The following is a 26,940-nucleotide window of genomic DNA, read 5'->3' on the forward strand; positions in this document are numbered from 1 at the left end:
TTTTCATGGTACATTTACTTTGACTGACTAACCCTGAATAATTGCTGTGTGTCTTTCCACAAAGTCTGTTGCGAAACACAGCCATTGTGAGCCTAACAAAGTTGTTTATCAGAAAATCTCTCCTTCTGTGCTAGCTATTCAAAGCATAATATAGGTTATATTATGTTGTTCAGGAAATGGTAAGTTTTTGAAAACTTAAGGAAAACTCGGTTACAATGTGAAGAGTTTTGCATGTTACTGGTGGTGTTCCTTATGATAAGTTAATTGTATGGGTTTGGAGACCTGTAAATAATCATTTGCTTATATTTTGTATTTAGGACATGAATAGATTTACTTCTGTGGTCCAGGCTAATTTCCATGTTTTTCAGCTACAAAAGGGTGTCTATGAAATGAAGTCACTTAATAAAATCCCTGAAGGAGTCATGCTACTTAGGAGGAGAGATGAACCAGCTTTGGGTACCCCTCACGATAAAATCTCCCTTTTCTTAGGAATAAGTCTGGGGGAATGGAAGGTTATATATATCCACAGGCCTTGTTATTCTGGAATTTCCAAGGTCAAGCTTGATGTAATTTGCCCTCTTTGCAGTGGTATTTTTTCATAGAAGAAACAATTTGATTTTAGGAAGTTACTTTAGTCATAGTACTGTGTATGTTTCAAGAGATTACACTTTAGCATAAATTTTAAAATTAGAGCCTTTGAGATGGACCAAACGTAAAACATTCTATACAGTCAGAAATTCAGTAATGGGGGTTTAATTGTTTTTGAAAGGATGTCTAAAGTTGTTCCATTTGTCTTTGATTTAGCTCCATGATATAGCTAAACTAAAGCCTCTGCAAGATCTGACTTCTCTGTTCCTTGCTGATAATCCAGTTGTAAGTCTGCCTCACTACCGCTTGTACACCATATTCCACTTGCGAGCGCTGGAAAACTTGGATGGACAGCCAGTGACAAATCGCGACAGGCAGGAAGCTCTAGAGAGGTTTAATTTAGGTAATAGTAATATATTAGAACTCAAGTGAGTGACATAAAACTTCTTAGAAGGAGAAGATTTTCTATTTTAATTTTTCTATTATTTTGGTTTTTCAGAAGAGATAGAAAAATTAGAAAGAGAGTTGGAAAATGCAGTAAAGGAGATAGAGAACCTTAAACTTAACCAGTCCAAAGTGCTTGAGCAACTTCGCCATCAGGATGAGGTCAACAAATCATTAAAAGAAAAGACTTTGCAACAGAAACAAAGCTATGAAGACCTACAAAGGGACCTGGGCACCAAAAATGAATTGGTAAGATAATCACTTGCACTAGGTAAATATTTGGAAGTTTTGATGTCAGAAACAGAGCAGTCAATGTGGGAGTTCAAATGGCTGGTGGTTTATGTTTAAAATTGAGAGACAGAACTCAGGCACTCAACTTTTAGAGATTGATTATTCCTTCATCACTTCTTCGGTATTCTTCCTGTGGATAAAGTAAGTATATTGAGCCAGTAATCAGTATCGCTTTTGTAATATATACTTCATAGTAACTTATTTGTTTGTCTCTAGTAATTTTTTGTTGTTGTCGTTTAAAATTTTGTCAGTTGATGAAAGGTTAAGGATCCTTTAGCTGCTAAATTGCCAGTGTACTGAGTCTCCTGTGTTGCTTGGACTTTAAAGTGCTGCTGCAATAAGGGAAAAGATTAAATGCTTTTACAAAAGCAAGGTGTTGTATGTCAGTAATACCGCTTGATTATTGTTCTGGTAATGTCCATTAGTTTACTTGTACTTTATTCACATCATCCTAAGATCTTAGGTTTGACAGGTGCCTTTCAGTGGTAGCTATAAAATGCAAGAGAAGTCCTGTTGGCTTGAGAGTGCTCCGTTGTGAATGACCTGATTGGAACTTAACATATAGCTTTTATCTTACTTGTTAGACTTGTCCTCTAAAATTTTTTCCTTCAGAATCTCTATATCTAATATTTCTATAGCTGTTTATTCTGTGGACACGCACACTAAACCAGCAGCTTATTTCTAAGATGTAGTTTTCAGTATAGTGAGATTTAGCAGCGTATATTTTGCAACTTAACCCACTCTTACCTTTTGGATGACAAACTTTGCTTGCTTCTTTCCTCCTTTAGCTGGTGTATTGGTTTGTCACAGTTCCCTTTCCGCAGAGCCTTTATTCCTCACTAAAGGTAGCCCTACTGTGCTCCTGGGTTGCATGGTTATTTTTATTTCTAGGATTTATTTGCATGTTTACTGCAGTAGGAGCATTTGTATAAAGCGTTCCAGTAAGGCTGTATATTCACTGTGGGTTTTGGATGCAACTTTCTTGATTTTTTTTTTCGTATTTTTTTTTCTTTGAAACACAGATAATTTTTGCTTGACACATATTGGGTTTTAAAATCTTCCTTTAAGCCTTTCCTTTATTCCAGTCTGTTCTATTTCTTTTCCTCCATTAGTCCTGCTTTCCACTGTCTATTGGAGTTTTGCTGCATGTTCTCCTTCAGGTATTCAGCGTGAAAAGTTGATTTAAAAAGAAATCACATGATGGACTTTTTATTTAAAACAAAATAGCACAAAGTTAAGCCAAAATGAAATGCATAGGCTCTGTACACTTGAGATGTTTTGTTTCTCTTACAGACAGTAAGTGTTGAACTGCTCATGAGTAGCAGAAAATATATTCATTATTTGGCATTGATTTTTCTAAAGGATTGTACCCAAATTATTTTTTTTTATTGTGAGTTAGTGACAAATTTATTTTCAAACCTTTGATACATGTAAACTTAAAAGGCCTTTCATGTGATCATTTGTGTTATATTAATTGTGGGGTTCTTGTCTACTGTTAGTCGTCATATTGTATCTTGTAATAAAGTTGCACTTTGATAGTCTTGATCCAAAATACACCATCTTTTTCTGCTGTGAGCTTTGTTTCAAAGTTAATATCCTTGCCTTGCTCTCTGCTGAACTGAAATGTATGTGACAATGATGACACTTGAATGAACCAACTTACTTTGTTTACTGGTTTATTAGTTAAGGCAGAAGACAACGGAACTAACCCGAGCTTGCCAGAAGCAGTATGAATTGGAGCAGGAACTGGCATTTTATAAGATTGATGCAAAATTTGAGCCATTAAATTACTTTCCATCAGAGGTAATAATTTTTTAAAAAGAATGGATCTTTTCATTGTTGTTTCTCTTGCTTTTCAACTCAGAAAACAGAAAACTTAACAGTTTTTCTATCATTCCAATAGATACTGCTTTATTAAGAGTTATTGTTTATGAAATATAAAAATCTAATTTTAAAACCATAAGTTACAAGATTTGAAATGAATCTGAGTGACACTTAATGTGTTGAATATTAGTATACATACCTACACATGTATGGTTTAGCTAAGTAGAGTCAGTGAAGAAACATTTAATTCTTATTATTAACCAAAGAAATGGTAGTCCATAAATGACAGTCCTTTCTTCTGGCTTAATTCTGGAGGCCCTTTCATGTGGAGAAGTTCCACAAGCCAGAATGTTCTTGAGTTAAACGGTATTAGAATTTCAGTCCTTTTTCTGTTGTTTTTTTCTCATAGTCGAGCTAACCTCTGTCATACTTGCAAAACAATCGCAGAGATGCCTGAAAGAAAGGGGTCTGCACAAGAAATGTAAAGATCAGTAATCATTAACTATGAATCATTTTTTTAAGTTATGTTTGAGTAAGGTTTAAGTGCAACAATATGATGGACTAAGTATCATCTGTATTACTAAGTCTAGTATATTACTAGTCTATACTATCTTACTAGTCTAAAATATTATAAAAAATGCCTCCAGTTAAATATTATCTGGCGTTACCCATTTGCCACAAACTGATCATACCCTAATTGGGTTGGTTTTAATTCCATTATAAAATAATAAGAATGTTCAAGGCCAAACAAGTCAAGTGTAGTCTGTTTTCTTCTAATTATTTGAATTTCATATTGGTTTTCCTTTATATGCATGTTAAGAGAGTCAAATGTATATTATGAGTTGACTGCAACCATATTTCTGAAATACATATAAAGACATATTGCTTCATACATTTCAGGATGTTGAACTTGATAACTTACCTGGTGAAAGCCCATACATTGGTAAAGCTAGGTATAAAAGAAATATGTTTATAGGAGAAGGCTACATTGCTAGCAAAGCTCAGCAGATGGAGATTGGAAAAATGCAGCTAGATGAAAATGACTTCTGTCAGAAACCCCAGATGAAATTGCAGCTCCAAACTCTAGATGAACTACTAGAGGGCAAAGAAAAAAAGATTCACTCAGGTAAAATCTTAATTTTTATCAAATAAAAGTTAAAATAGGTATATCAATGTAGTGTATTCCACTGATTAAATGCTTGACGCATACTTGACATGAGAATAGCAATAGTGTGTCAAAAGCTGTCAGTGCTGTAATTTCTAAACACTGTACTTGATGCATTTTGGGTCAAAACCATTACAATTTCTTTTTGATATTATTTTAATATTACTCAGGATGGAAGGATTAAATATTACTGAAAAGAGAGTGCTAGGGAGGTTTCATATTTGGTGCACTAATTTAATTGTATGAGATCCATTAAAAAAACTTTAGATGTACTTTTTGAGAAACCAGACTGTATTAGCGTTGATTATCACTGTCTTAAGAAAATGCATTCTTATTAATGTTTTAAAAGAAAATATGCGTATTCTGTTATACAGAATACTGTAAAGTATTTTGTGGGGTTGTGGGTTTTGTTGTTTTTTTTGCCTGCAGCACAAAGAAGATTAGAAGAACTGCAAAGTGCAATAGCAAATGCAGAGCAACAGGTTTTGAAAGTAACAGGGGAACTGCAACAACTGGAGGATTCTCTGGCTCAGAAAAAAGTATGCAAAGAAGCTAAGTGAATGTTTGAAGCAGTGTTGATGTAGAAAATGTAACTGTTTTTCTCCCTATTTTTTTTTTTAAAGGGGCCATTGGACAGATGTAAATCTATTTGTCATGCATCAAAAAAAATCTTACAGGTTTTAGATAGCTTGTTTATAAATAAGATGTCAGATTTGTAGTACAATTAATTGTATCTAGACATGTTCCACATGATGCTGCTGCTGATTGTTAATTTTCTCCAGAACGCTCTGAAAGAACATAAATACAGATTTGAGTACTGCAGTAAGTGGGCAGTTAAGGGTCACTGCATTATGCAGCAGGAGATTTAGATTTGCATTTGAACTTATCTTCTCAGTTCCGATAACCAGAAGCTTATAGCTCCTGAAAGGCTTAGTAGACAGAGCAGAAAGTAACAGAGCAATGTCACAACACCGTTAAGCAGTGCTTATGACATGACACACACGTTCATGAGAGAGGAAGTTTTACCTGAACCTCTCAATATAATTGTGTGGATTGAATATATCCCAATTTATCAGAAAAGGCCTTTCAGGAAGGACTGTAACTGTGTAGGTTTAGTTGTGCAGCTAATAATAAGCAATGTAGCTACATAACTGACAGCAATAATTAATTTAAATATTTATAAGCATTAAACTAAAACTGCATCTTCCATTTCTTCAACAACTGTCATAAATTATTGCTATTTTTAGTCTTTAAACTTGCCTTAAAATCAATGACCAGAATCTTCCATTTTTTACTTAAGAAGCCGTAACTGTGGGAAGGGAAAAAAAGGCAATCCGGATAGTCTTTTTAAGACTGCAAGAAGGAATTATACAAGAGACTTTTGAAGTCTTGTTTGGAAACAAAGCACAAGATAATGGTCAAAATGAGGATTCTGGCATTTCCTTGCATGGTAGACTAACATTACAGAGTTTCTAGTTGCTATAAGCAAACTGTCTTTGTATTTTCTAATTTCTTTTGAGAAAATCCTATGAGTTTTTTTTTTTATCTTAAGAAGATTCAAATCCATGAACAGATCATTTTTAGGCAACCTGTTAGGCTAAACTAGCAGTCTGATTTAACTTTTAAAAATGTTCTTGATCAGCTGTGTATTTTCAATTTGGCTTTTTACCCAACCTCCTAACGCGATCTCCAGTTATCACAGGCCAACAAGGAAGGTCTTGAACAGCAACTGAGTGAAAAGATACAAATCCTGCATCAGCTACGCAAGGAAGCTTTAGAACTGGAAAAACAAATGGAGAAACAGAAAAGAGAAATAGGGAAAAAACAGAAAGAGCTTGCAGACTTGCAGAGTTCTCTTGCTTCTGTAAATCCTGAAGATCCAAGACACGTAAGTAAAAACTGAAATCTTTTTATGTTCTGCATATAGTCATGTACTGAGAAATGTAGTAAAGACTATTTTAACAGATTACCACTTAGTTGCACCTATCTTGTGAATTACATATTCTTTAGCTATTTATCAGTTTCCTTAGCTGTTACCATTTGAAAAACATACAACTCCTCATAACTCAAAAACAAACAAACAAACAAAAACCCAACACAAAAACCAATTTTGGTTAAGTGCTTGGGCAACTAATTTTCAGTGCAGTTGCTTTACAGCACGTTACAAACTAGATCTGTATGCTTTGCAAAAACGTGCTGCGCAGACCCTCAGAGACAACTTCTGTGTATGAAATCCTTAACGCATCTTTTTGTACAATCTGGCCTTAAAGATTTTCAAGGTGTGTGTAACTGCAGCAGGCCTATAGCTGAAGCTCTGCTTTGTCAGGGAGCTCTTGCATTGGCACAAAAGTCTGTTTGCAAGAGGTCGGCCTAGAAAAACTGTCTGGAGTAGCAGATGTGGCTGCCCTGGACCAAGTGGTGACAACTTTTATTAATGTTCCAGCCTGAAAACTGCAGACAGCTTGAAGGCAGCAGCAGCTTTGGCTTTCCATGGCAGTCCAGCATCCAAAAAATAGAATCACTTTTCAATAAAACTTTTCATAATTAGAACTATTTGTACTGCCTTTTTGGTGGGGCGTAATGCCCTTTCTCTGCTGTCACATAGGGTCCTGTCATTACTGACCAATTCAAGGTGGTCTATGAGGTCCCATCTTACAGGGTTGGGGCAAGGCTGGATACACCAAGAAGAGCTCGAACTTGACAGTCTCATTTATTTTGAGCTCCAGGGAAGCAGGACCTTTGATTTCTGAGTTATTAACTATGTTTGGGTACAGCAAATGTTTATAGAAATTAAAATGAACTTGAGTTACTTTTAAAATAGTTTTTAAAAAAGCTTGTGTCTTTTTAAATGAGAGCTTTTCAGGCCAGCTTGATGCCTTTCAGTATGCAAAGAAAGAACTTTTATGCTTGGCTCCTGTTCTCTGCTGAGGCCTGCAAACACTTTTAAAAAATGCATTATTTTTTTTATTATTATTATTTTTGACTGAGCAGTTAAGTACCAGCAGGGCTGTGCGCGTTTGGGGCAGGATCCCTAAACTCGGGGCCCGGCCCCTCGCCGGCACCGAGCCCGGCCCTTCCCGCTTCAAATCACAACACAGGAAGCGCCGGCCGCGGCCAACGGCCCGGGGAACGGCCGGGGGGCGGCCCGGGGAGCGGGGAACGGCCCGGGCGGCGGCCCGGGGAGCTCCGGCTGCTGCCGGGGCAGGGGCGGCCGGAGAAGATGGGAGACTCCGCTTAACGCCTTCTGAGCTGAAGATACCGGTTCTGTAGTCGAATGAATTCTAGCTCGGGGGTGGGGCGTTTTGCATGCGGTACCGGAGGAAGACCAGACAAAGGCAAAGCTGTAAGTGTTTGGATTTTTTTAAACAGCTCCCGTGTGACATTCTGCAGCTGCAGCAAAATGACTCAGCAGCAGCGCCTCTGCTTGGGTTTTACTTGTTGAAATTTCACTTTTGAAAGCCGAATGGCTGGTTGTCTTTAACAAGGTGACAAGTTGAATTGTACTAACGGGAATGTTAAAAATAACTTCAGGTTTAATACATTAAAAATACAGAAAGCTATGGTTTTATCCATTACTTTTGTTACAGAAGCAACTTTATAAATTACTTTTTGTGAACTTGTATTTAAAATTTCTACTGCTGGCTTGATTTTTTGATTAGTAAGAAAAAGGCGCTGCTTGTCATGACAGTGTAATTCTGTGCTTTTTTAAGTTTTCTGGCATTTGAGGTATTTGTGAGTAATTTCATACGAGTGAGAAACAGATAGCACTATATTGTGTTGATAACCTAGTTTTGTATAGTGATAACCTAGTTAATTCATATTAAATGCATGAAGTCCTGACGAGAATCTGTGTGAGTTGCAGGTACGGTGTATTTCCCATAAATATTTTTTTTAAAAAAAATACCTTTTTAAAATCTGCTTTAAGTAAATCTTTGCTGTAAAGTTAGCCTGACTTGCTGGTTGTTCAGAGTATTTTTCTTTGGGTGGTGACCTGACATGTTCTAAAGCATCACCTGATGTGAAGGCAATGCAGGATGACAGGATTAAAGCTTCTGTAGGAAATCATGTTTGTTCTTGACTGAAAGAGGAAATTGTATAACAAAAAGTAAAGGCAGGAAGAAAGGTAGTAGCCATGAGTAATAATTTATAAATGCAGGCCTTGTTCATCATGCCTGGGCAAGGGGCAGACTACTAACAATGCTGCTAGTCACATAGATTGCTTGCCTATCTGGGATTCTTTGTGGGGCAGTAATGAGATAAAAAAACAAAAAAACTCCAAGCACCACAACAACACAACATGCTTGTGACTTTTACTGCTGGTGGTAAGACACTGCAGAACTGAGCTAAAATATTAATTTGACTTTTTTTAATCTGTATTGACATTGTCCCACTTTACCTTTCCAACTCTTAATTTACAGGCTCACATGAAAGCTCAAAAAGCAAGTAAAGAACAGCAGTTTGATGTAATGAACAAACATTACAAACAGCTTGAGAGTCGCCTGGACGAAATGCTCTCTAGGATTGCTAAGGAAACTGAGGAAATCAAGGACTTGGAGCAGCAGCTCACTGATGGTAATTTTTTCTTCATATCTTACAGTGTTTCTTGTAGTAAGGATAATGTAACAATTGAACTAAGGATTCAATTGTGTTTATCTTTGCTTAAATGACATAAAGAATGCGTAGGAAAAGGTCGAAAAGCTATTCTTAACTGATCTAAAAGGAGACTTGGTGTAATTTTTTTTTATTTTTTTTTTATGTTCATCTCACATGTACATGGTTGGGGGAAAGTTGTTTGCGGGGTGGGTTCGTGGGGCTTTTTTGTTTGTTTTTTCCTTGAGGTGGAGAGAAGTTTTGGAAACTGATTTAATAAAGTCAATGAACTAAATTTTTGTATACATTTACTATATGTCTAGTTCATATGAAAGTAAATATCCCAGAAAAGAATAAGAATATAAAAACTAAAACAAAACTGATTTAGGTGTAAAGGTAGCAAATGTCATCTTAGGTGGCAGGCAAGAGGGCACAAAGAACTGCAGTTTCTTTTAACTCTTTCAGTGGTCAGGTTAAGACGGTAACATGGGAACTCCTAGCCTTTAAAACACAGCACAGGCGTGTTCTGGTTGAGTTCTGGTTAGTTGTTGTTACTACATATTCCAATAGGTGAAAATCTTAAAGAAGATTAAGAAAGGCAGGTTTTTTATTTTGTAAATAGGTGTGTTTCCTTAACTATCTCAAATTTGTTTTGCATTTCTGCAGGTCAAATAGCAACAAATGAAGCACTGAAAAGGGATTTAGAAAGTATTATCCTTGGATTGCAGGAATACCTGGAAAGTGTTAAGTGTCAGGCAAAACAGGCCAATGATGAATGTAAGGAGTTGCAGAAGGATAAAGAATCTTTGCTACAAAGATTGGCAGATCTAGAAAAGGAAAGAAATAACCTGGAAATAGTTGCCATGGATGCAGAAAATATGAGACAAGTAAGGCTTAATACGATGTTGCTTCCCAAATTCAGATACTGAAGAATAAACCTTAAAAAAAAAAAAAAAAGGGGGGGGGGCGGGGCAAATGACCAAATTGGGAATAGCAAAGCACAGTTTCTTGGATAATATAAATTTTTGATATGGTAACTTCAATTAGATGTGTCCACGCACCTTTAGAACAGAATTTGGCCTTTAAAACCAGTTGCAAGAGACACTCAGTAAATCTGTACTTTATGGAAGATGTCTCAGAAATGCAGGCTTTGCCTTTCAGACATTATTAAAAATGGACTTGCAGTCGATATCATAATGAATTGCATTAGTGAAAACTGTCTGGACACTCGCTGAGGATGTGCATATTATTATCTTGCATCTGTGCTATCAGACAGTTACTGAGAGAGCTGTCTTAGTAGCCTGGTAAGTTTTACGTAAACCTTAGTACCAAGGACAAATGCGTATCACTTCAAGCTACACCTTTCCAACTTAAGTGTAGATTTTTGTACAGTCTGTCACAGTAGTGTCATTGACCTGAGCTTTGAATGTAGTAGCGCCACCTAGCTTTAAGTTTTAATGTTTAGTGATCGGGGTTAGTTACTTCGATCTACCTGCTGTCACGGTGATGGTGAGCTCCAGAGTAACAGAGGAAGAGAGGCAACATACTGTAAGAAATCTTGGCTCTCCTGTGTACATACTTCTAAAATGAATGTAAAATTCCAGGAAATTATAATGCTGGAAGGTGCACTCCAAGAGCAGCGAGAAATAAATGAATCGCTTAGAGATGCACAAAGGGACATCAGCGCCTATGAGGCTGAACTGGAAGCTCAGCTAAGAGACAGAGACACCGAAGCCAATCAGCAAAAAGAAGAATTGGAAAGACTGAAACAACTTAGCCAGGTAAGAACAGAGCTCTTACGCTGCCAAAGGAATAATATACCCTGGGATAAGGGACAACCAAACTTTCCTCCATACCACATCTCCAGCATTGACTTGCAGATAATTGTTGGTTTAGGTGTGCCTCCAAATGGAAGGTGGTATCAGTTTGCTGGGATTTATAACTGTGCATTGAAGGTACAGATCATTTGGGGACCCTGTAGAGAATATTCACTGTATGTAAAGGGAAAATAATAATCTGTGTCTCTTTGGAAAGAGAGAACCATGCACAAGTCAAAGAAACGAAACTAAAGCAGTCCTGTGAAAAGTAGTAGGTGAAAGTAGTAGGTGCCTTTGCTCTTTGCAGGGGAAATTCAGTTTTATAGCAGTCTTTTTTGATTTTGTAATATATTATAAAGTAGTAGCTTTCTGCTGGGGAAAAAAATGTATACTTTAATTTGTGCAGTCCCATTTTATCTTGCTGTTGGGGATCCTCATTTGGATTTATGTATGATGATGATGTACAACTACTATCTCAGTTCAGTTTCCATTCATCAGAAATGAACACGCTGGGGTTTTTTTGCAAGACATATTCCAACTGCATATTCCAGACTGCAGGCAGAAATGAAAATGCAAAATAGTGAAGCGTGATGTTTTGTCCCCAACCCCTCCAAGTCTTTTGGTTTTGATGTTTCAGGAAAAACTTGAAAGCTTTCTGTAGAGCACTGATAAAATGTATGTCTGTCAGTTACCTGGTGGGTGAGACATACTCATGCTAGGTCTAGATTAGAATTTATAGTACCAGTGATGATGGTGATGATCAAGGTGACGTTTTAGGAAAAATTCCGGCTGCCTACGGGGATGGGTTAATTTGGGATGGTTGGGGTTGTTTTCTTGGATTTTGTGGGTTTTGTTTTGTTTGAGGTTTTGTTTTTTTTTTTTAGGAGGTGTTGTCATATTGTTATAAGAAATACAGCTGTTGTGTATTTGGGTGACAGGTTGGGGTTGGGAGTGGGGATATTAATCCGAACGTTTTCTGTGTTTGTAGATGGAACTGTCAGCCCTGCAAGCTGAACTTGAAAAAGAAAGGCAAGCATTAGAGAATGCTCTGACTAAAGCACAACTAGCAGAAGAGAAGGAACAACAAAATTATAAGCTCCTTTCTCAGTTCAAACAATTGCAGGTGAAGTATTTGTTGCCTTTAAAAAGTTACCTGATAACATGGTGTGTTTCCCACTCCCCCAAGGGGAAAGTTGTAAAAATTTTAAAGGATTCTGTATGATCTTGTTTTGAAGTTCAGTAGTATTTATGACTTCTTGATTTCAGTTTTCTTGTCCAGAAACCCTTTACCATAGTCTTAGCTGTCTATTTTAGATATTTAGATTGACCTTTAGAATAATTTTAGAGCTGCTCAGTTATATTGCAGAGGGATTGATAAATTGTTACATAATTTCCCACAAGCTTCATCCAGTACATGTCAGTAAGAAAACTATTTGGATGCAGAAGAAAAAGCTGATCCGATACCTGGAGTAAAGCTTACTGTCTCTGTTTAAACCTGTGGTCCTGAGGAATCTTACTTAATTGCCACAAAACAGCAATGGCATCCAAGTATAATAGGCAACAGAGCTTGTGATCCTTGAGCTGTCTGGCATTTTATGAAGTGCATAAGTGTACAGAGCTGCTGAAGGGCTCAATCAACAGGATTTCTTTAGGCAACAGTAATATACTGGGTTGAAGATCTTCAAAATATGGCTGGCAAAGAAACGCCCTTTTCTCTCACTCTTGCATACTTTCTCTCCCATCTCACACACTCCTCAGAGGGTACAATGACCACCAGAATAGAAGAGCCCGTTTGGAAGGGACCTACAATGAACCCCAGTCCCCCCCAAAAAACACCACCACAAACCCCAAAACACATCTACATATTAAAAATTCTAGCTTTTATCGTTTCTATGTTTGTTTGCTTATGGTTGTGTAGGTGGGTTTTTTTGTCTATGTGTTTGTTTTTTTTTAGGGGGACAACAATCTCCTGAAACAACAGCTTAAAGATCTTCAGAATCAGCTAAACTATGCAGTTGGTAACTTAATTCATCCTGAGGAAGTCTTAGCTTGTATAGATGAACTCAAGCAAAAGCTTCAAACAGGAGTTGGAGAGATTAAGTGAGTAAAATAAAAGTACAAACAGTGTTAGATTTGTGTATGCGAAATTGGTAAGTACATGAGAGCAGCAAGGTACATGTGCCGCATCCTGCTGCGTCCAGCTTGGGGCAGTTCAAACCTGAACTTCAGCACCCAGTGGTTGTTAAGAGAACACCACCTGAGCTCAGTAACTGTATTACTGAGGGGAATATGCAGTCCTTTTGGGTTTCACTGCAAGGGACAGGGTAAACTGTTTTTCCCCTGTTTGCCCCTAGCAACAAAGGATGGTAATAAACAAAGATAGAACGGTATAAATAAATAAAGCCAGGATAGAGGTCTGTCTGTGCAGTCTAACATGTTCAGTGCTGCACCTGAACTCATTTACATTGGATGTCTTAAATTTGCACTGTTGTCTTAGGTTTCATTATTTCAGTATCTGGTATCACAATTTAAAACTGCTATTTTCTGTCTTGGAACTTGGATTGTTTCTCTTTCAGATGTCAGAATTCAGCTGATGTTTTAGGGAAAAGCCTTGCAAATCTGCAGAAAGAAATTAATGACATCCTTGCTGATGCTCAGAGGGAAAAAGAGAAGGCATGGGCTAGACAGAGACAATTGCAGGAAGAAATGGTATCCCAGCAGGAAAAAATGGAAGAAGTACAGGAGAAATATGGACAGGCACGTATCAAAACAATGAAAGCAAGAGTAAGACAATTTCAATATAGCCTAAAAAAATGTAACTTGGAGCCGAAGGATGAAGTTTCACTCTGGATGTGGCTTTGCTACGCTCTGTCTTTCAGAGAGATATAATTTTACTGCAGGTAGACAAATTGAATACATTTACTTGTCAGAAACACACCAACATCTTGCATCAGAGCAGGATGCTGTTACTCGTAATTAGAACAGGAATATGAACTCTTAGAGTTTTGATTTTCCTGTTGTGCACAAATGTATGTCATGTACTAATTTTAGTTATAAAGAAACTGTAAGCCAGAAAAAGCTTTGAAGAGGAAAAACAAATAATTGACTACTTCTACGCTATGTATACTGTGAAATTCTGGTTAAAGTAAAGTAGCGAAATACATCAGTCATCCTTGCTTTCTCTTTTGATAAGTGTTCAATGGGGTATTTGACAGGACACATGCTTTACAACCTTTTGTTGGCTTTTATTATATAAAGCTTGCAAAAATGTTGCTTGGAGGAGAAGGGTTTAACGTACATTAAACCTTCCACAAGCAGTCTCATAGCAAATTTTAGCTGTATGATAACAAGGAGAGACCTGCTTTTTGGTGTTCGTGTAACAGTAGTTTGAAATTTTTTTTTTTATTAATAGTCTTTGATTTTTGCCTGATTATTTGCTGAATTAGAATTTAGACTCAATGATATGTCTTGGAGGCAGCAATGATTTAATTATAGGTACAAAAATATTGCTAGTAATCCCCTCAAAAAATCACTATACATACCACTACCAAAATAACTCGGGCACTTTTAAAACGTAATAGTCGTGGTGGCAAAGCAGTTCTTTTTCCTTTCTCTTCTGGCTGCTGGTGACTACACTTGCTAAAAAGTTGTTTCTTTAAATCATTAAAATAGGGTGGCTTTTGGTTGAAAAAAAAGATATTTCTGGCTACTGATTCTAACTTATTTCACTTACAGGTTAAAGCTGAAAACAGGCAGAATAAGAATAAGGTCCATCAGTTAGAGAATGAAATTCAGCATTTACATGAAAAAATAAAGAGCATGGAAGAAATTCAGGGCCTTGCTGATCAACAGCTCCAAGAGGCAGATGAAGAGAAAGAAACTATTCTTGCTCAACTGGAAGATTTAGAGAAAAGGGTAGGAATGAGTAAGAATAATTCCAGGGACTGTGTTTTCTCCTGAAAAAGAAGATTCAAAAACTTATGAATTATTTTGCTTTCTAAGATAGATCAAATACGGGAGGGAACACAGAGGTTAAATGTAATGTCTTTCTTTTCCTTAAATTTTATTGGTTGTCCCTGCTTTAGTTTTTTATGTTACTCTTATGTATGCAATACAAAATGGGATATGTATGGGTGAAAAAAGTCATACCAACAGAAAGTCTTTTCTTCTGTGCTGATTTTTACTTAAAACCTGTAAAACCTATTGTTTTCCTGGTTTCAGAAAAAAATAGAAGATGCCAGGGCACAAATGCAATTTGTCAGTCTAGATAAAGAACTGAAGGAATTAAAGAGAGCAATCATCACTTCAGATAAACTGGCAGCCACAGAGCTCTCCATTGCTAAAAATCAGCTAAAGGCTCTTCATGGGACTGTTCTCAGAATTAATCAGGAACGAGCTGAGGTAAAACAACATTGATAATTATTGCTTCTATATGAGTAGTGCTTTCTCATGCCATCATAATGGGAGCAGTCCCGGTGACATCTTTTAAATTCAGCTTCAAAGCTTTATTCTGAACTGTCCTGCTGCACCGCTCTTGCTTTGGACAGTCTCTTCTTGAAATATAGTAGATAAATGCTTGAGTAAATTTGGGTATGGAGAGGTGTTCTTGCCATGTGTTAGAAGGTTAGGGAGAGGCACGTTTAATCTCTTATTAACTGAAAGTTAACTAATAGATAATACATTGTTATGTAAGATAGCAAAAAGAAGGGACTATGGAAGTTTGTTCTTACGTTTCAAGCTTTTAAAACTGGGAACCATTTTTGGCTACATTCTAACATCTCCTCGGTAGAAATACCGTAAAGTTAAAAAAGAAGTTAAATTTACATAAACTTTGCCTGGAATTCCAGAACAGACAAGTGCTGATGCTTCTTATTAGTCAGCTTTTCACAAAGCTGAAGGAGACATCTGCAAGATTGTGAAGTATTCTTGCAAACTAAAGCTCAAACTAAAATTTCAATTTTAGGAGATTGAGGAAGCCGAAGAGTTCTGTGCTGAGGCAGCTCGTGCAGCTCGGGATCTTGCCAGAGCAGAAGCAGAAATAGAATTCTTACAACAACTCCTCAAAGAGAAGGAAGAACAAGTAGGTTGCAGATCTGTTTGCTTTCTGTTAGGATAAAATAACAATATATTGCTTCAGTAAGTTTCTGAAAATGCCATATTTAAAGGTGTCTGCCATACCTTTTTTCCTCAGGCTTTCCCTAGTCACAGTGCTCTTCCCTCCCCTGACATATGACAAAGAACAAAATTAAAACCTCACTGACTAGAATAGCTGAATTTTAAGAAAAACTATCACCTGTTCACTTAAATGCCTTTATGTGGCTGTGTCTGTAAGTCTTAGCCGTATGAGGGGATAGGAAGAAGAATTTTGTTGCATCGAAGTGGTACATGTGTTTTGCTGAATGAGCATTTTTGTAGGGACAGATGGGCATGTTTGAAAAAGTTTTAACACAGTCTAATTTAAACTGAAGTGCTTTGCTATGATTTAAACTTATATTTTAAACAGTTTCAGCTTGAAATGGAGAAAGCTGGTGAGAAGACTGTTGCATTAAGCTCTCAAAAGTTTGAAATTGATAAATTAAATGAAGTTATGGAGCAACAAAAAGCAGAAATTGACCGTTTGAGATGGTTGTTGGATAACATCAGGACAGGTAAGTTCTCATTTCTCTCCATTTCTTGCAAATAAGCATGGGTGCATAAGACTTCACTTCCTTCTCCATGTTTCTCGCTGTTTGATCTGAGAAGCTCTTCAGAGCTCTAGAGGCTTATTCCAGGAGAATAAACTGTTCAGGATACCTTCCTGTACAGCTTTATACAGGATACATTCAGTCCTTAAATCACTGTGCTTCAGGACTATTATTTGCCTTATAGTCCTGTAAAACTGTGATTAATTTACAGGCAACAAAGATGAAATTGACAACTTACAAGATGAAATTGCAGCGCTCAAAAATGTGCTTTCGCACCAGAATGATTACATCACCAGCATAGCAGATCCATTGAAAAGAAGGGGATACTGGTATTACATGCCATCATCACAGGTCAGAAATAAAAATCCTGTTATGTGGGAAGCAATTTAATACGGGAAAGTCCATTATAGAACTGCTAGGTCTGGGAGGAACTTAAAAAGTACTGGCTGGCATATAAGAGAAATACAGAAAGAACATATGCACAAATGTTCCCCGATAAAGCTTATTGCTGTGTAGTAACAGGATTCTAGTTGTTTTAGACAACTATTCAAAATGCAGTACTGTAAATTCATTTAGGTAAAGGTTTAAAAGAGGACATTACAGGCATACGTTTATTGCAAAACAGTGTTTGTCTGAATTTAAGAGAAATACTGTTAAAACATATTCAGTGTTCTCTTTAAAGCACTTCTTTGAAGTGCAAGCAGAGTATGTATAGCCTGTTCGTGAAAAATCAGTGCTTTGGAATGTCTACAACAAAACTTATTTTACATGATTTGTTATTTCTAGATTAACGCATATTATTTTTTCTTTAGGCTTCAACTCCTGTTTCCCGCAGCACAAAGGATTCTGGAGTTTGTTTACTGTGTTCTGGCACATTTTCCCCCAGAAAAGGGGGTGGCCAGGACAGGCAGAGCAGGAAGGAAGACTTGCCCGCTCAAGGAGGATGTTGGGTTTATTCACCAGTCAGAAATAGGTTGTACGAAACAAATTCTGGTAAAGGTAAGTCAGTCTCACGCTTTCAGAATGTTTAGGAGCATCCTAAAGATGGACTTGCTTAGAGTTCATAGTGAATATTTTTGATGTGCATGAATGAATTCCAAATGTTTATTACTGTTGAACTCATTATTCAATTTAAGTAGTGGTTATAGATTTTTGTATATTACATAAAAGGTGTGTTATTTTAAAATGTGCATTTGCATAATATCTTTTTCAGTAAAAGTGATTAAAAATAACTTAATTTTTCTTTCTTTCTTTTGGTAAAGATAGGAGAACGAAAGAAGATAGTGAAGGAAATGAAGAAACTCGTGTTCCCAAAGAGCCTCCTTTTGTACCACCACCGGGTACAGTTATTTACACAGTCCTTCCAGATGGTGCCCCTGTACCTCAGGGAACTGTGGTCTATGGCCCTCCTCCTGCATCAGCAAACGGAGGTTCAGTTGCTCCTGGATCTGTCATCTATGGCCCACCTCCTGTGGGAGCCCCGGTTGTTTATGGCCCTCTTCCTCCAAACTTCACTGTCCCACTCATTCCTGTTGGAGTGCTTCACTGCAATGTGCCCGAACATCATGCTTTGGTAAGATACAGAGCTGTAAGCTGCAGGTTTAACCACGGGCAACTGATTTAGGAATGGATTACGAGCATCTTTTAACATAGCTTTCTCAAAAAAAAAAAATGCAAAAACCATAAGCGCATTTTCACAGATTAGATTAGTCCAGTGTTTGTTTGTTTTTTAAAAAAAAAAAGTCTCTGCTAGGAAAGTTTTGAATCTGCAAGAGCTTGCTGATAAGAATGCTCTGTCTTCAGTGCTAATAGTCCAGCCTTTGCTAGCTGTAGCTGCTCTTGTGTCTCAGGAGGACTGAAATAGAAAATAGGTCTTGATTTTGTTGTTCTGTTTCCTGTATGTAGGAGAACGAAGTCTCAAGGCTAGAAGACACTCTGTATTATTTAAAGTCTCGGAAAGACAAAGAGAAATGGTCAGAGGCAGCTGAGCATAAATGCAAAAAAGAGGTGGAAAAATTGCATCAAAATGTTGAAGAACTTCTGCATGAAAGAGAAGAGTTGGAACGTGAAGTAGAAGAGCTACGAAAAGCAGCTCAAAACCATAACAAACGCAAGTAAGAATATTGCACTAGACTGCATTGAAAGTAAGCATGTAGAAATACCTAAATTTCTTCCAATAAAAGTCAATTTTGATTTGGTTATGATTAATATTCCTGTCTGTATAGTGTGTGTAATGGACTAGAACTTCAGGAGGCTTGGGGTCTCTGGTATTTTTTATTTTAATTCCGTGTCTTTCTTCCTGATCTTTTAGGGACTTTATTGAAGGCTACACTGACAACCTTATTGCAGAAATGCAGTTAGAAAAGTCTCTTAAACATCACAAAGATATTGCAGATGAAATTGAGTGTATAGAGAAGACACTTCTGAAACGACGAGCAGAGCTTAGAGAGGCAGACAGGCTACTTTCAGAAGCTGAAGTGGAACTTGAGAGCACACGGGGGAAAGTAAGTAAAGCCGTAACTCTTAAGTGCAGAAGGATTTGTGTGTTGCATTAAGATTGTTTTAAGCAGAGAATTTTTGTTTGTGTAAGCGTATTTTCACTTGGATAACCTGCAGCCTCTTAAAATGCTTCTATTTGAAAACAAGTCCTGGGGTAACCTGTGCTAAAAGAAAATGTTTCAGTCTGCCAAAGAGGAGGAAGCTTTTCTGCTCTGGACAAGAGAGAAGAAAAGGCTGTACTTCATGGTATACAAAGGGAGAAAGCTCAGGTGGAATATTCAATGCAGGAGGAGTGCATCTTTAGACAGCTAACCTGCAGGTTATGGATGTGGAAAGCATAAGATGGGAATGTATTGTCTCAATCTTCAATTTTTGCTCTAGACTAAAGACACCATTCAAAAGTACAATCATGCCAAACAGCATTTATCCTGTACTGAAGCTGAGGCAAAGGAGCTGGAGCAAAGGGCTCAGGAAATGGCCATTAAACTTGTGAAAGCAGATCAGCAATTAAGGTACACTCTTCCTGGGAATTCCTGTCAAATGGGGATGAGGAGAAGAACAAGATTCTTTCAAATATCAAGATAGTGCTTTTGGAGAGGGAGGGCTGTTAAAATGTTAATATGTAAGGCATAAATGCTTCTTTAGGTTATTACAGGCAGATACAAAGGATTTAGAACAGCATAAGAGGGAACAAGAAAGTATTTTGAAGGAAATCAACAAAATGCTGTCTGCAAGAGACTCTGAGTTCCAGTCATTAAACCAGAAAATAGGAATGCTAACTGAAAGGTAAGTGTTTTCAATTTACTGTAAACTATTAGATAAAATAAAGATGTCCTCCTCCAATAAGTTACTGCCTGAGGCATTCTTGTTTCTTCTGACTCATGTTTTTATTCTCCCTGTCAGTCTTCAGAAACTTCAAGGAGATGTTGAAGTTGCAAAAGGTAATGAAGAACATCACCTCCAGATCCTTAAAGAAGCAGAAAACCACCTTCAAGGCAAGAAAACTGAACTGGAAAGATTAAAAGATCAAGTAAGGCTTGTCTTACTAAGTCTGGACTATCAATTTTGTTATTTTTGAGGTAACTGAAAGCTGAGAAGAGTCTAAGGTTCTGAACTGCCTTCTCTGAAGAATTTAATTCTTAAGTTTATTTTAATGTTGTTAATTCAAATTCTCCTTGTTTTGTCTCATAATTGAGAATGATCCCAATCTCCCTGGCATTTCTGTGTAATAAGCGTTACTGCATTCTCTATGACAAGTCTTAACTGCGTTTCAGAATGAGACACTTACCTCTCTGAGGTACAGGACTGCACTGTCCAGATCAGAACTTAGTCTTTAGTATTAATTATATTATACGGGTTTAACAAACGAAGCTCATTGCTCTGATGGGATCTTTGTGTTACGCAGTTCGGATGAATCTCTGGCAGGGAAGAGCGTACTGCGCTTGTTCTTGTGTATGTGTGTAGCTACAAAAATAAAAGCCTTCAGATACTTCTTCCTTTGAAATTCTGCATTGTAGATGACCGCTCAGCAACGAGAGCTCTTGTTTCTGGAGCAACAGTTAAATCAAAGAAGAGAAGAGCTCCGTGTCCTTCAAGACTGTATTTCTCAAAAGAAAGGTGACCTCAAAGAAGCTCTTCGAGATGGAGAGACTGAAGCAAATGAAAAGCTGCGCCAAATAAGAGTAACTTTTCCAAATGAGTTTTCAATTCATTATATCTCTGAAGAAAAGCAAAAGAATAGAAATATCAAAAACATCCCATAAAGTTTCCACAAAATCAGTTTTGCTTCCTAGAACCTCCCAAAACCCACTGAAAAATAGAACAAGCAAGTTTACAGTTTTGCGTAGCTAAGACCTTGGTCCAGAAGGACAAATAAGAAGTAGAACTCCCTAGTTCCAGTAATACTTAGAGAATTGGTATCTTGAGAACTAGATTATATTAAATAGAGGTCTGTGAATGATTTACAGTTGCTGAGACAAGGAGCTTCTAAAGCAAATCAGTCTGATCAGTGTACGTAAAACAGAACAAAGCTGGTGTACGTCAGCTGTCTGTCTCTGTCCCCATGTACTTAGGAAGGATTCTGTACTTCTTTTCTTTCCGAAGTAAAAACAGTATCAAGGATCATTATATTTGGGGAGGGCTTCTCGTCTGATTTCCTGTTTTAAGGCCTACCTAGTGTTCACGTGAATGATGGTGTTCTGGTCAGACTTGCAGATCAAAATATTTGTAAGATCATTACTTTAAACTGTCAACAAGCAAGACTAATACAAATATTCCCTATTTTTTGTTTGGTTACACCATTAACTGTAACTATCAACTCTGTAATTAAATTGACCCTAATATTGGTGACAGACTTCTTTAATTTTATAAATATTTGGAACTTCCATTTAAAGGAAAAATTTATTTAAAATGGCAAATAATGGCATTCCTTGTAACACTGATGTATTTCCACAGGAAATAAAACTACTTCTGGAAGAGCTTAATGTTGAGAGGAAAGAACTAGATGTCCAGATCAATGAGAAGAGAGCAGAGCTTTTGATCATAAAGAAGGATATTGGAAAAGAGGAAGAAAATCTTCAAGGAATACTTGGGCAAATTACCAGGCATAAGATAGGTATGTCCCTGGCTCCGCTAGATAGTATTTTGTGTGGATTGGAAAGACGCTCTGAGCTCGTAGTTGTACATCACTGCAGTCTTCTGTTCCTCACTCCTTTTTAAACATTGTGAACAACTGCCGAGGAGGAGTTCTCTGTAATTCTCGTAGTTTATGGAGAGCTGACGAGATACCCTCTGCTTAAGCTGAGGCAGTGCTTGCCGCTGCTTTGTATTTGGGACGGGAGTTTTTTGTGCCAGAGAGAAATGTAAACAAATCTGCTGTCGGGACCGCGCAGTTAAGTTCACACTCAAGCAGTGTGTGGCTGGGAGACATGAGCCAGTTGTGCCACATCCACAGAAGAATTAAACGCTGGGATGTGGGGAAATGGAGGAATCTCCTTCCAAGCAGTTACATCTTGTCAGACTGTGGGAAGTATAAGCAGCGGCAGTTTGTAACTGTTGTACTTTTTCTGAAATATTTTCCTTCATTGTTTATCAGTCAGATACTCTGTCCCAGACTTACTCCCTAGGCAGCAGGAAGAGCAGGAGACTTGAGGACCTGCAACTTGCTGGTAGAACAGCATCAGAAATAACGCCTGGTGTGTCTGACACAGCAACTGGAAACGTGAAGAGTTTTTACGGGGATGATACCAATATAGTATCTCTTAATTTTTCCTTGGTGCCTTTTTTTTGCCAATAGAATGCATTTAACGTGCTTGTAATAACCTTTGATTTTTATTTTATTTTTTGCATCTTACCTAGAACTGAAACATGTTCTGGAAAACCTGGAGCTTGAAAATAATGAACTTGAAGGTTTGAAACTACAGCATGACCAAAAGGTCAATGAGCTAGAAAAGATTCAGGCTGCAATTCTAGAAGTAAGTATGTCTTCTGTAGCTGATACAGTAACTGGAAGAAGAGCTCTGCATATTGAGTGCTTCTGTTAAGTTCTGGGTAACAGAGTCCCTACACTTCTAAATCAATCAATTTCTAGCCTGATTGCAGCTTATCGCAGAAAAGTCTTAAGTCTGCTCACGCCCTTTAAAAGAATGGGATTTTTTTTGTGCATATGATGGAGAGAGGGCAAAAACCGGAAAGCTCTTCTGTGGCTGTTTTCTCAGCGTTAGCTACCAGAGTCTTTTTATCTGGATTCTGTTTGTGTCCTCACTTGCAAAGAGTAAGTATGGAAGACAGCTTAACTCGGCTGAATGATCTTCTCTGCCATTGAAAAGGTATTTTAGCTCAGCTAGTCTCTTTTCTTTTTGACGCAGACAGACACTCAACTTTGCTACTAGTGGGCAGAGATCAGCAGCATCCCTTTGGCAGTCTCATCGCAGCTACAGGGTTGTTAGGTCAGAGGCCGGGACAGCCCGCCTTTACTCAGCTGTGCAATTCCAGAAAATCTAACATGTGTTTGCTAAGACAGCATTTATAAGCATATGTAAGCAGATATCACCTGCTGCTTTTAAAAGACTTTACCTCTCCTCTCTGTACTCTTTCTGTGAAGGACAGGGAAAAGAAGGGACTAATTGATACGCTTGGTACCTTTCTGTTACCACACTCTAAGTGGTCACCTTACTACGTTACCTGAGCATCTCGCAGCCCTTGAAGTGGTGGTTCTTTCCAAATCCCTGCGGTGAAGGGATGCCCTGCCCTTACAGATGGGGGGAAACATGGTGGTTAAACTACGATGGAACAAAGAGTTGCACCCCTATCTTCCAGTCCTCGTGCTCTTAATTATCATAATAAATACACTCAAATTAACTGGCACTTTAAGCAGGTATCCCTGTTAGAATGCGGTAGTTGTAGAGGGTTCTCTTGCCTTGCGTATGATCTCTGTGAATGAAAGGTTTTTAAACTGCTGCAGCTACAGTTGTTAGTAACTCGTTCTACTCCTTGACTGTATAAGTGTGTTGTTCACAATGCCTTCTTTTGTAGGAGAAGTTAAAATTGGAGAATATTCAGAGATTATTTCAGTGTCAGCAAGGGGAAGTAGATTGGCAGGAACAACTACTTGAGAAAGACCGTCAGGAAAATGAACATCTGGTTTCTCAAATGCGCGCTTTGCAAAATAATATCGAGTCTTTGCATAAAGAAAAGGAAAAGCTTGAAGACGACTGTCAGAACTTTGAAAAGAAATTGTCACAAACCAGAAGGTGGGGGGAATATTTTTTTCTGCCAAGATCAGAAGTGATGGGAAGTGCTTTGAATGTCTGTTTATCATAATTAAAAATAGAGCTATAACTTTGAGGTGTCCAGTTATACAGAATATGCTGTTTCTTATATCCTGTGGAGGTTTCATTTTAAGTGTGTCTACAGCAGCCTTACAGAAAATACTCAGCAATGAAGCTGATAAACGCAACAGCATTTGTTATATCATGGCAATGCAATGAGAAACGTTATGAAAAGCAAAACGTTAAGTCTTGGAACAGGACAGCTGTCTTGCTCCCATGACTACTCGGTACCATCCCCTTGAGCTGAGAAAACCTTAACTGAAATGCAGCTGGTTTTTAGAGTCCTTGCCAAGTACTTCCAACAAACCGAGAATATACATTCACATTTTACAGAGACTTAACCGCTACTGAGGATAGCAGCAGAGCTGCATTATCCAGTGTAGAAAAATTGGAATTGGATGTTAAAAACCTGCAGCAGGAGGTACATCTACTGAACAAACAAAAAAAATCACTGAATGGAGACATTATTGTTGTACAGAAGGATCTTCAAGGTAAAGAACAATTTTTGGTTTCAAACTGTCATATATGTAAGAGAAATGTTTTTAAAAGACACATTGCAACTGTACTGTATGATATTAAATATCCAACATACTCAAATATCTACAGGCAGAAAGTATTTAACGTGTTGAAGAGATGGAGGTTTTAGAAATTGTATTTCTGTTGTTCACTTTTCATTTATGAAAAGAGATAATTTATTTGTATAGGTATTTCAGATTGCTGACTGAAAAAATCTCTTGTTGGCAAATATTTTTCTAGAAAAAAAGGAAGAACTAGAAACACTGAAAGGAGAATTAAATTACTCCAGGCAACAGCTTCAGCTGGTAGAACAGGTTAGTTTGGGTGAGATATGTATTTATTTTCATGTAGTGAGTAGATTGTTGGGGTGTCATTTATCACAACAACTGACATGCCATCACCTGGTTTTCGTCCAGGCACCCTGGCTCAAAACCAGACACTGCAGAGCTAATAAACAACGAATCGCTTCTTTCCTTGTTCCTGCTGAGTTTGGAGCGCTTTGGGCTATAATAGGTGCCGAACCAAATGAGACTTCTGGTTTGGGTTTTCTGTTGAAGTGGCAGCTGCGATGACTCTCCTGGTCAGATTGTTATTACCAAATTAGAGTGTGTGGCTTTTTGGTTTTATTTTTGGGTTGTTCTTTTTGGTGGTTTTTTTTTTTTCTGTGTATTTGTTTGGGTTTGAATTTACCTTCTTTCTAGAAAGCAATGCAGACAGACATTTTATGTCTTCATATTGCAGGATTTGAAAAATAATACAAGGCGTCAGGATGAGTTGCTTAGAGAGCAGGCAGCCCTGAAAGAAGATATCCTACAGTATTTAAGGAAACGTAAGGATTGCCAAGAGAGACAGAAAAAGAGGGAGAACCAATTGCAGCAGCTCCAGAAAGAAATTGAAGAGAAGGAAATGGAACTGGCCAAGCAAGAAGCGGTAATGAGCCTGCTGCCTTGCCTTGCTTTTGCCTGACCTCTAAAAATAATGCAGGCCAAAAAGATTGGGTGCAAGTTTTCAATTAATAAACTTTAAGAAATGCTTTAAGAAGTACTTTAAAGCACTTTAAGAAGTGCCTTAAGAAACATGAAGCCTCATTTTTAGAGGAATAACAGTAAACAAAAAGCTTCAACATTCAGTTGTGGTTTAGTGAAAACTAGTGTGTCACAACGAAGGACTGTGGCTTCCCAGTTAGCGGGGTCATCTTCTACTGAACTGGTAACAGAACTGCTGTAAAATCCGCACTGGCCAGGGTGCGAGAAGGGTTAGTGTGGTGGAGGGCACTGTGCAGTGCGGTGTCTCACCTGCCGAGGAGGCGGCGAGGAGATGGACTAGCACAGATTATTCTCTGTAATGCTGTTCTGTCAGCTGCCAAGATAAAGCAGCTGGGTACAGAGAGCTCGGAGAACTTCTTCCCATGCTCGTGATTTCTCCTGGGAGACGAGCAAACTACGTAGATTACCTGAAATGATACAATGGATTTCAAATGAAACTAAGCAAAACTTAACTCCAACTGCATTCCATAATTCCAAAACTAAGCGGAAAAAAAATGCAGGGCTTTTTATTCTGAAGTTTCTGTTTGATCTTGAGTGGATCGCTATGGCAGCTAGCTCTTCTTCTTCTTCCCTACAGTACTTCTGTGCAAAGCCCATCAGCTGTTCATGAAAATCAGGGCTTAATCATAGATTCCTGCAGTAAAATTCACTTATGTTGGCTGGGCAGTTTCAACAAAGTGTTAACCAAAAAGAAGAACTTGAGGGAGCTGTACTGAGAACGAGGGGCGAGGAAAAACTGATGAACTTTTATGTCAGTAGGGAATATTAGACTACGGGTTTTTCCAACTTATGCTGCTTTAAGTTCTGTAATGTCTTTTGGCGATGGTATTTCTCATCGAGTTGGTACTAGTTAAAGCTTGAGTGGTGTTTTTTTGGCAGATTCTTCATCACCTCAAGCAAGTTTCAGAGCGTGAAGGAAAGAAACTGGAAGAATGTAGTGCTAAAGTAAAAGATCAGAAAATACTATTGGAAAAGGAATTAACAGATAAACAAAAGAAGCTGGAGCAGGCAATAGCAAAACTAAGGCTGGCGGAAGAAAACATCAGGAAACTGGAAAAGGAGGAGTCACGATGTGCAGCACTTGAAGAAACTGTCCGAAAAAGCAGTAAGATTCAGTGCACAAATAAATTGTTACCATTTAGGGGTTCTAAGTCTAATGAAACCAACAAATATTTCTGTTAATCTGGCTGGGTTACTAATGCAGCGCCTGGATTGACTCACGGTTAAATTGACTTTTCCAAAGAACTGAAATTCTAAAGCCAACTGGTGTTCCGTCCCCTCTCACCTTCTGTCGGTGTTTTTACAAACCACGGCTCAGCACATAAATGTGTTTGAAAAATATCTAATGTGTATGAAATATACCGAGATACTTGCTATTTCTGCTAATCGGGATTGTTTTTAAAAATGTTAATTACAGAACATCAGGTCTCAGAAAAAGAATTACAATTGCAAAAAAAAGATAAAGAAATACAGTCTCTTCAAGAAGAACTGGAAGTCTCCAAGTCTGAGCTGAACCATCTCCAAGATCAGATAGCGTCAGAGAGGAAAAAAGCAGAAAAACAAATCTTGAGCCTGAAAGCGGCAATGAAAATGCAAAGGATGCAACTCGAAAGACAACTTCACGTAAGTCCTGGCTGAGATGAGGAT

At 37.8% G+C, this 26,940-nt stretch overlaps 1 protein-coding gene across 8 annotated transcripts in view; it reads left to right on the forward strand.

Annotated features, from left to right (window-relative positions):
- CNTRL (centriolin) overlaps positions 1 to 26,940 on the forward strand; it is a 35,711-nt gene that overhangs the window by 4,704 nt on the left and 4,067 nt on the right. For 4 of the 8 annotated variants that reach the window (XM_054220600.1, XM_054220592.1, XM_054220593.1 and 1 more), the window contains exons 6-38: positions 805 to 991; positions 1,088 to 1,281; positions 3,007 to 3,126; positions 4,048 to 4,273; positions 4,742 to 4,851; positions 6,006 to 6,200; positions 8,731 to 8,884; positions 9,569 to 9,789; positions 10,507 to 10,683; positions 11,708 to 11,842; positions 12,674 to 12,819; positions 13,296 to 13,503; positions 14,455 to 14,634; positions 14,941 to 15,120; positions 15,683 to 15,799; positions 16,223 to 16,367; positions 16,615 to 16,754; positions 17,216 to 17,402; positions 17,666 to 17,976; positions 18,309 to 18,517; positions 18,715 to 18,907; positions 19,284 to 19,414; positions 19,548 to 19,688; positions 19,806 to 19,932; positions 20,420 to 20,584; positions 21,357 to 21,516; positions 22,260 to 22,375; positions 23,436 to 23,653; positions 24,065 to 24,222; positions 24,488 to 24,561; positions 24,989 to 25,177; positions 26,173 to 26,398; positions 26,711 to 26,916. In XM_054220600.1, coding sequence (XP_054076575.1) covers positions 805 to 991; positions 1,088 to 1,281; positions 3,007 to 3,126; positions 4,048 to 4,273; positions 4,742 to 4,851; positions 6,006 to 6,200; positions 8,731 to 8,884; positions 9,569 to 9,789; positions 10,507 to 10,683; positions 11,708 to 11,842; positions 12,674 to 12,819; positions 13,296 to 13,503; positions 14,455 to 14,634; positions 14,941 to 15,120; positions 15,683 to 15,799; positions 16,223 to 16,367; positions 16,615 to 16,754; positions 17,216 to 17,402; positions 17,666 to 17,976; positions 18,309 to 18,517; positions 18,715 to 18,907; positions 19,284 to 19,414; positions 19,548 to 19,688; positions 19,806 to 19,932; positions 20,420 to 20,584; positions 21,357 to 21,516; positions 22,260 to 22,375; positions 23,436 to 23,653; positions 24,065 to 24,222; positions 24,488 to 24,561; positions 24,989 to 25,177; positions 26,173 to 26,398; positions 26,711 to 26,916 — 5,646 coding nt within the window. Of the gene's footprint in view, positions 1 to 804; positions 992 to 1,087; positions 1,282 to 3,006; positions 3,127 to 4,047; positions 4,274 to 4,741; positions 4,852 to 6,005; positions 6,201 to 7,443; positions 7,656 to 8,730; positions 8,885 to 9,568; positions 9,790 to 10,506; positions 10,684 to 11,707; positions 11,843 to 12,673; positions 12,820 to 13,295; positions 13,504 to 14,454; positions 14,635 to 14,940; positions 15,121 to 15,682; positions 15,800 to 16,222; positions 16,368 to 16,614; positions 16,755 to 17,215; positions 17,403 to 17,665; positions 17,977 to 18,308; positions 18,518 to 18,714; positions 18,908 to 19,283; positions 19,415 to 19,547; positions 19,689 to 19,805; positions 19,933 to 20,419; positions 20,585 to 21,356; positions 21,517 to 22,259; positions 22,376 to 23,435; positions 23,654 to 24,064; positions 24,223 to 24,487; positions 24,572 to 24,988; positions 25,178 to 26,172; positions 26,399 to 26,710; positions 26,917 to 26,940 lie in introns of those variants that run through there. The other 4 variants (XM_054220595.1, XM_054220597.1, XM_054220599.1 and 1 more) reach the window with 4 other exon arrangements.

Source organism: Rissa tridactyla, chromosome 14 (assembly GCF_028500815.1).
Source record: "Rissa tridactyla isolate bRisTri1 chromosome 14, bRisTri1.patW.cur.20221130, whole genome shotgun sequence".
NCBI lineage: Eukaryota > Metazoa > Chordata > Aves > Charadriiformes > Laridae > Rissa > Rissa tridactyla.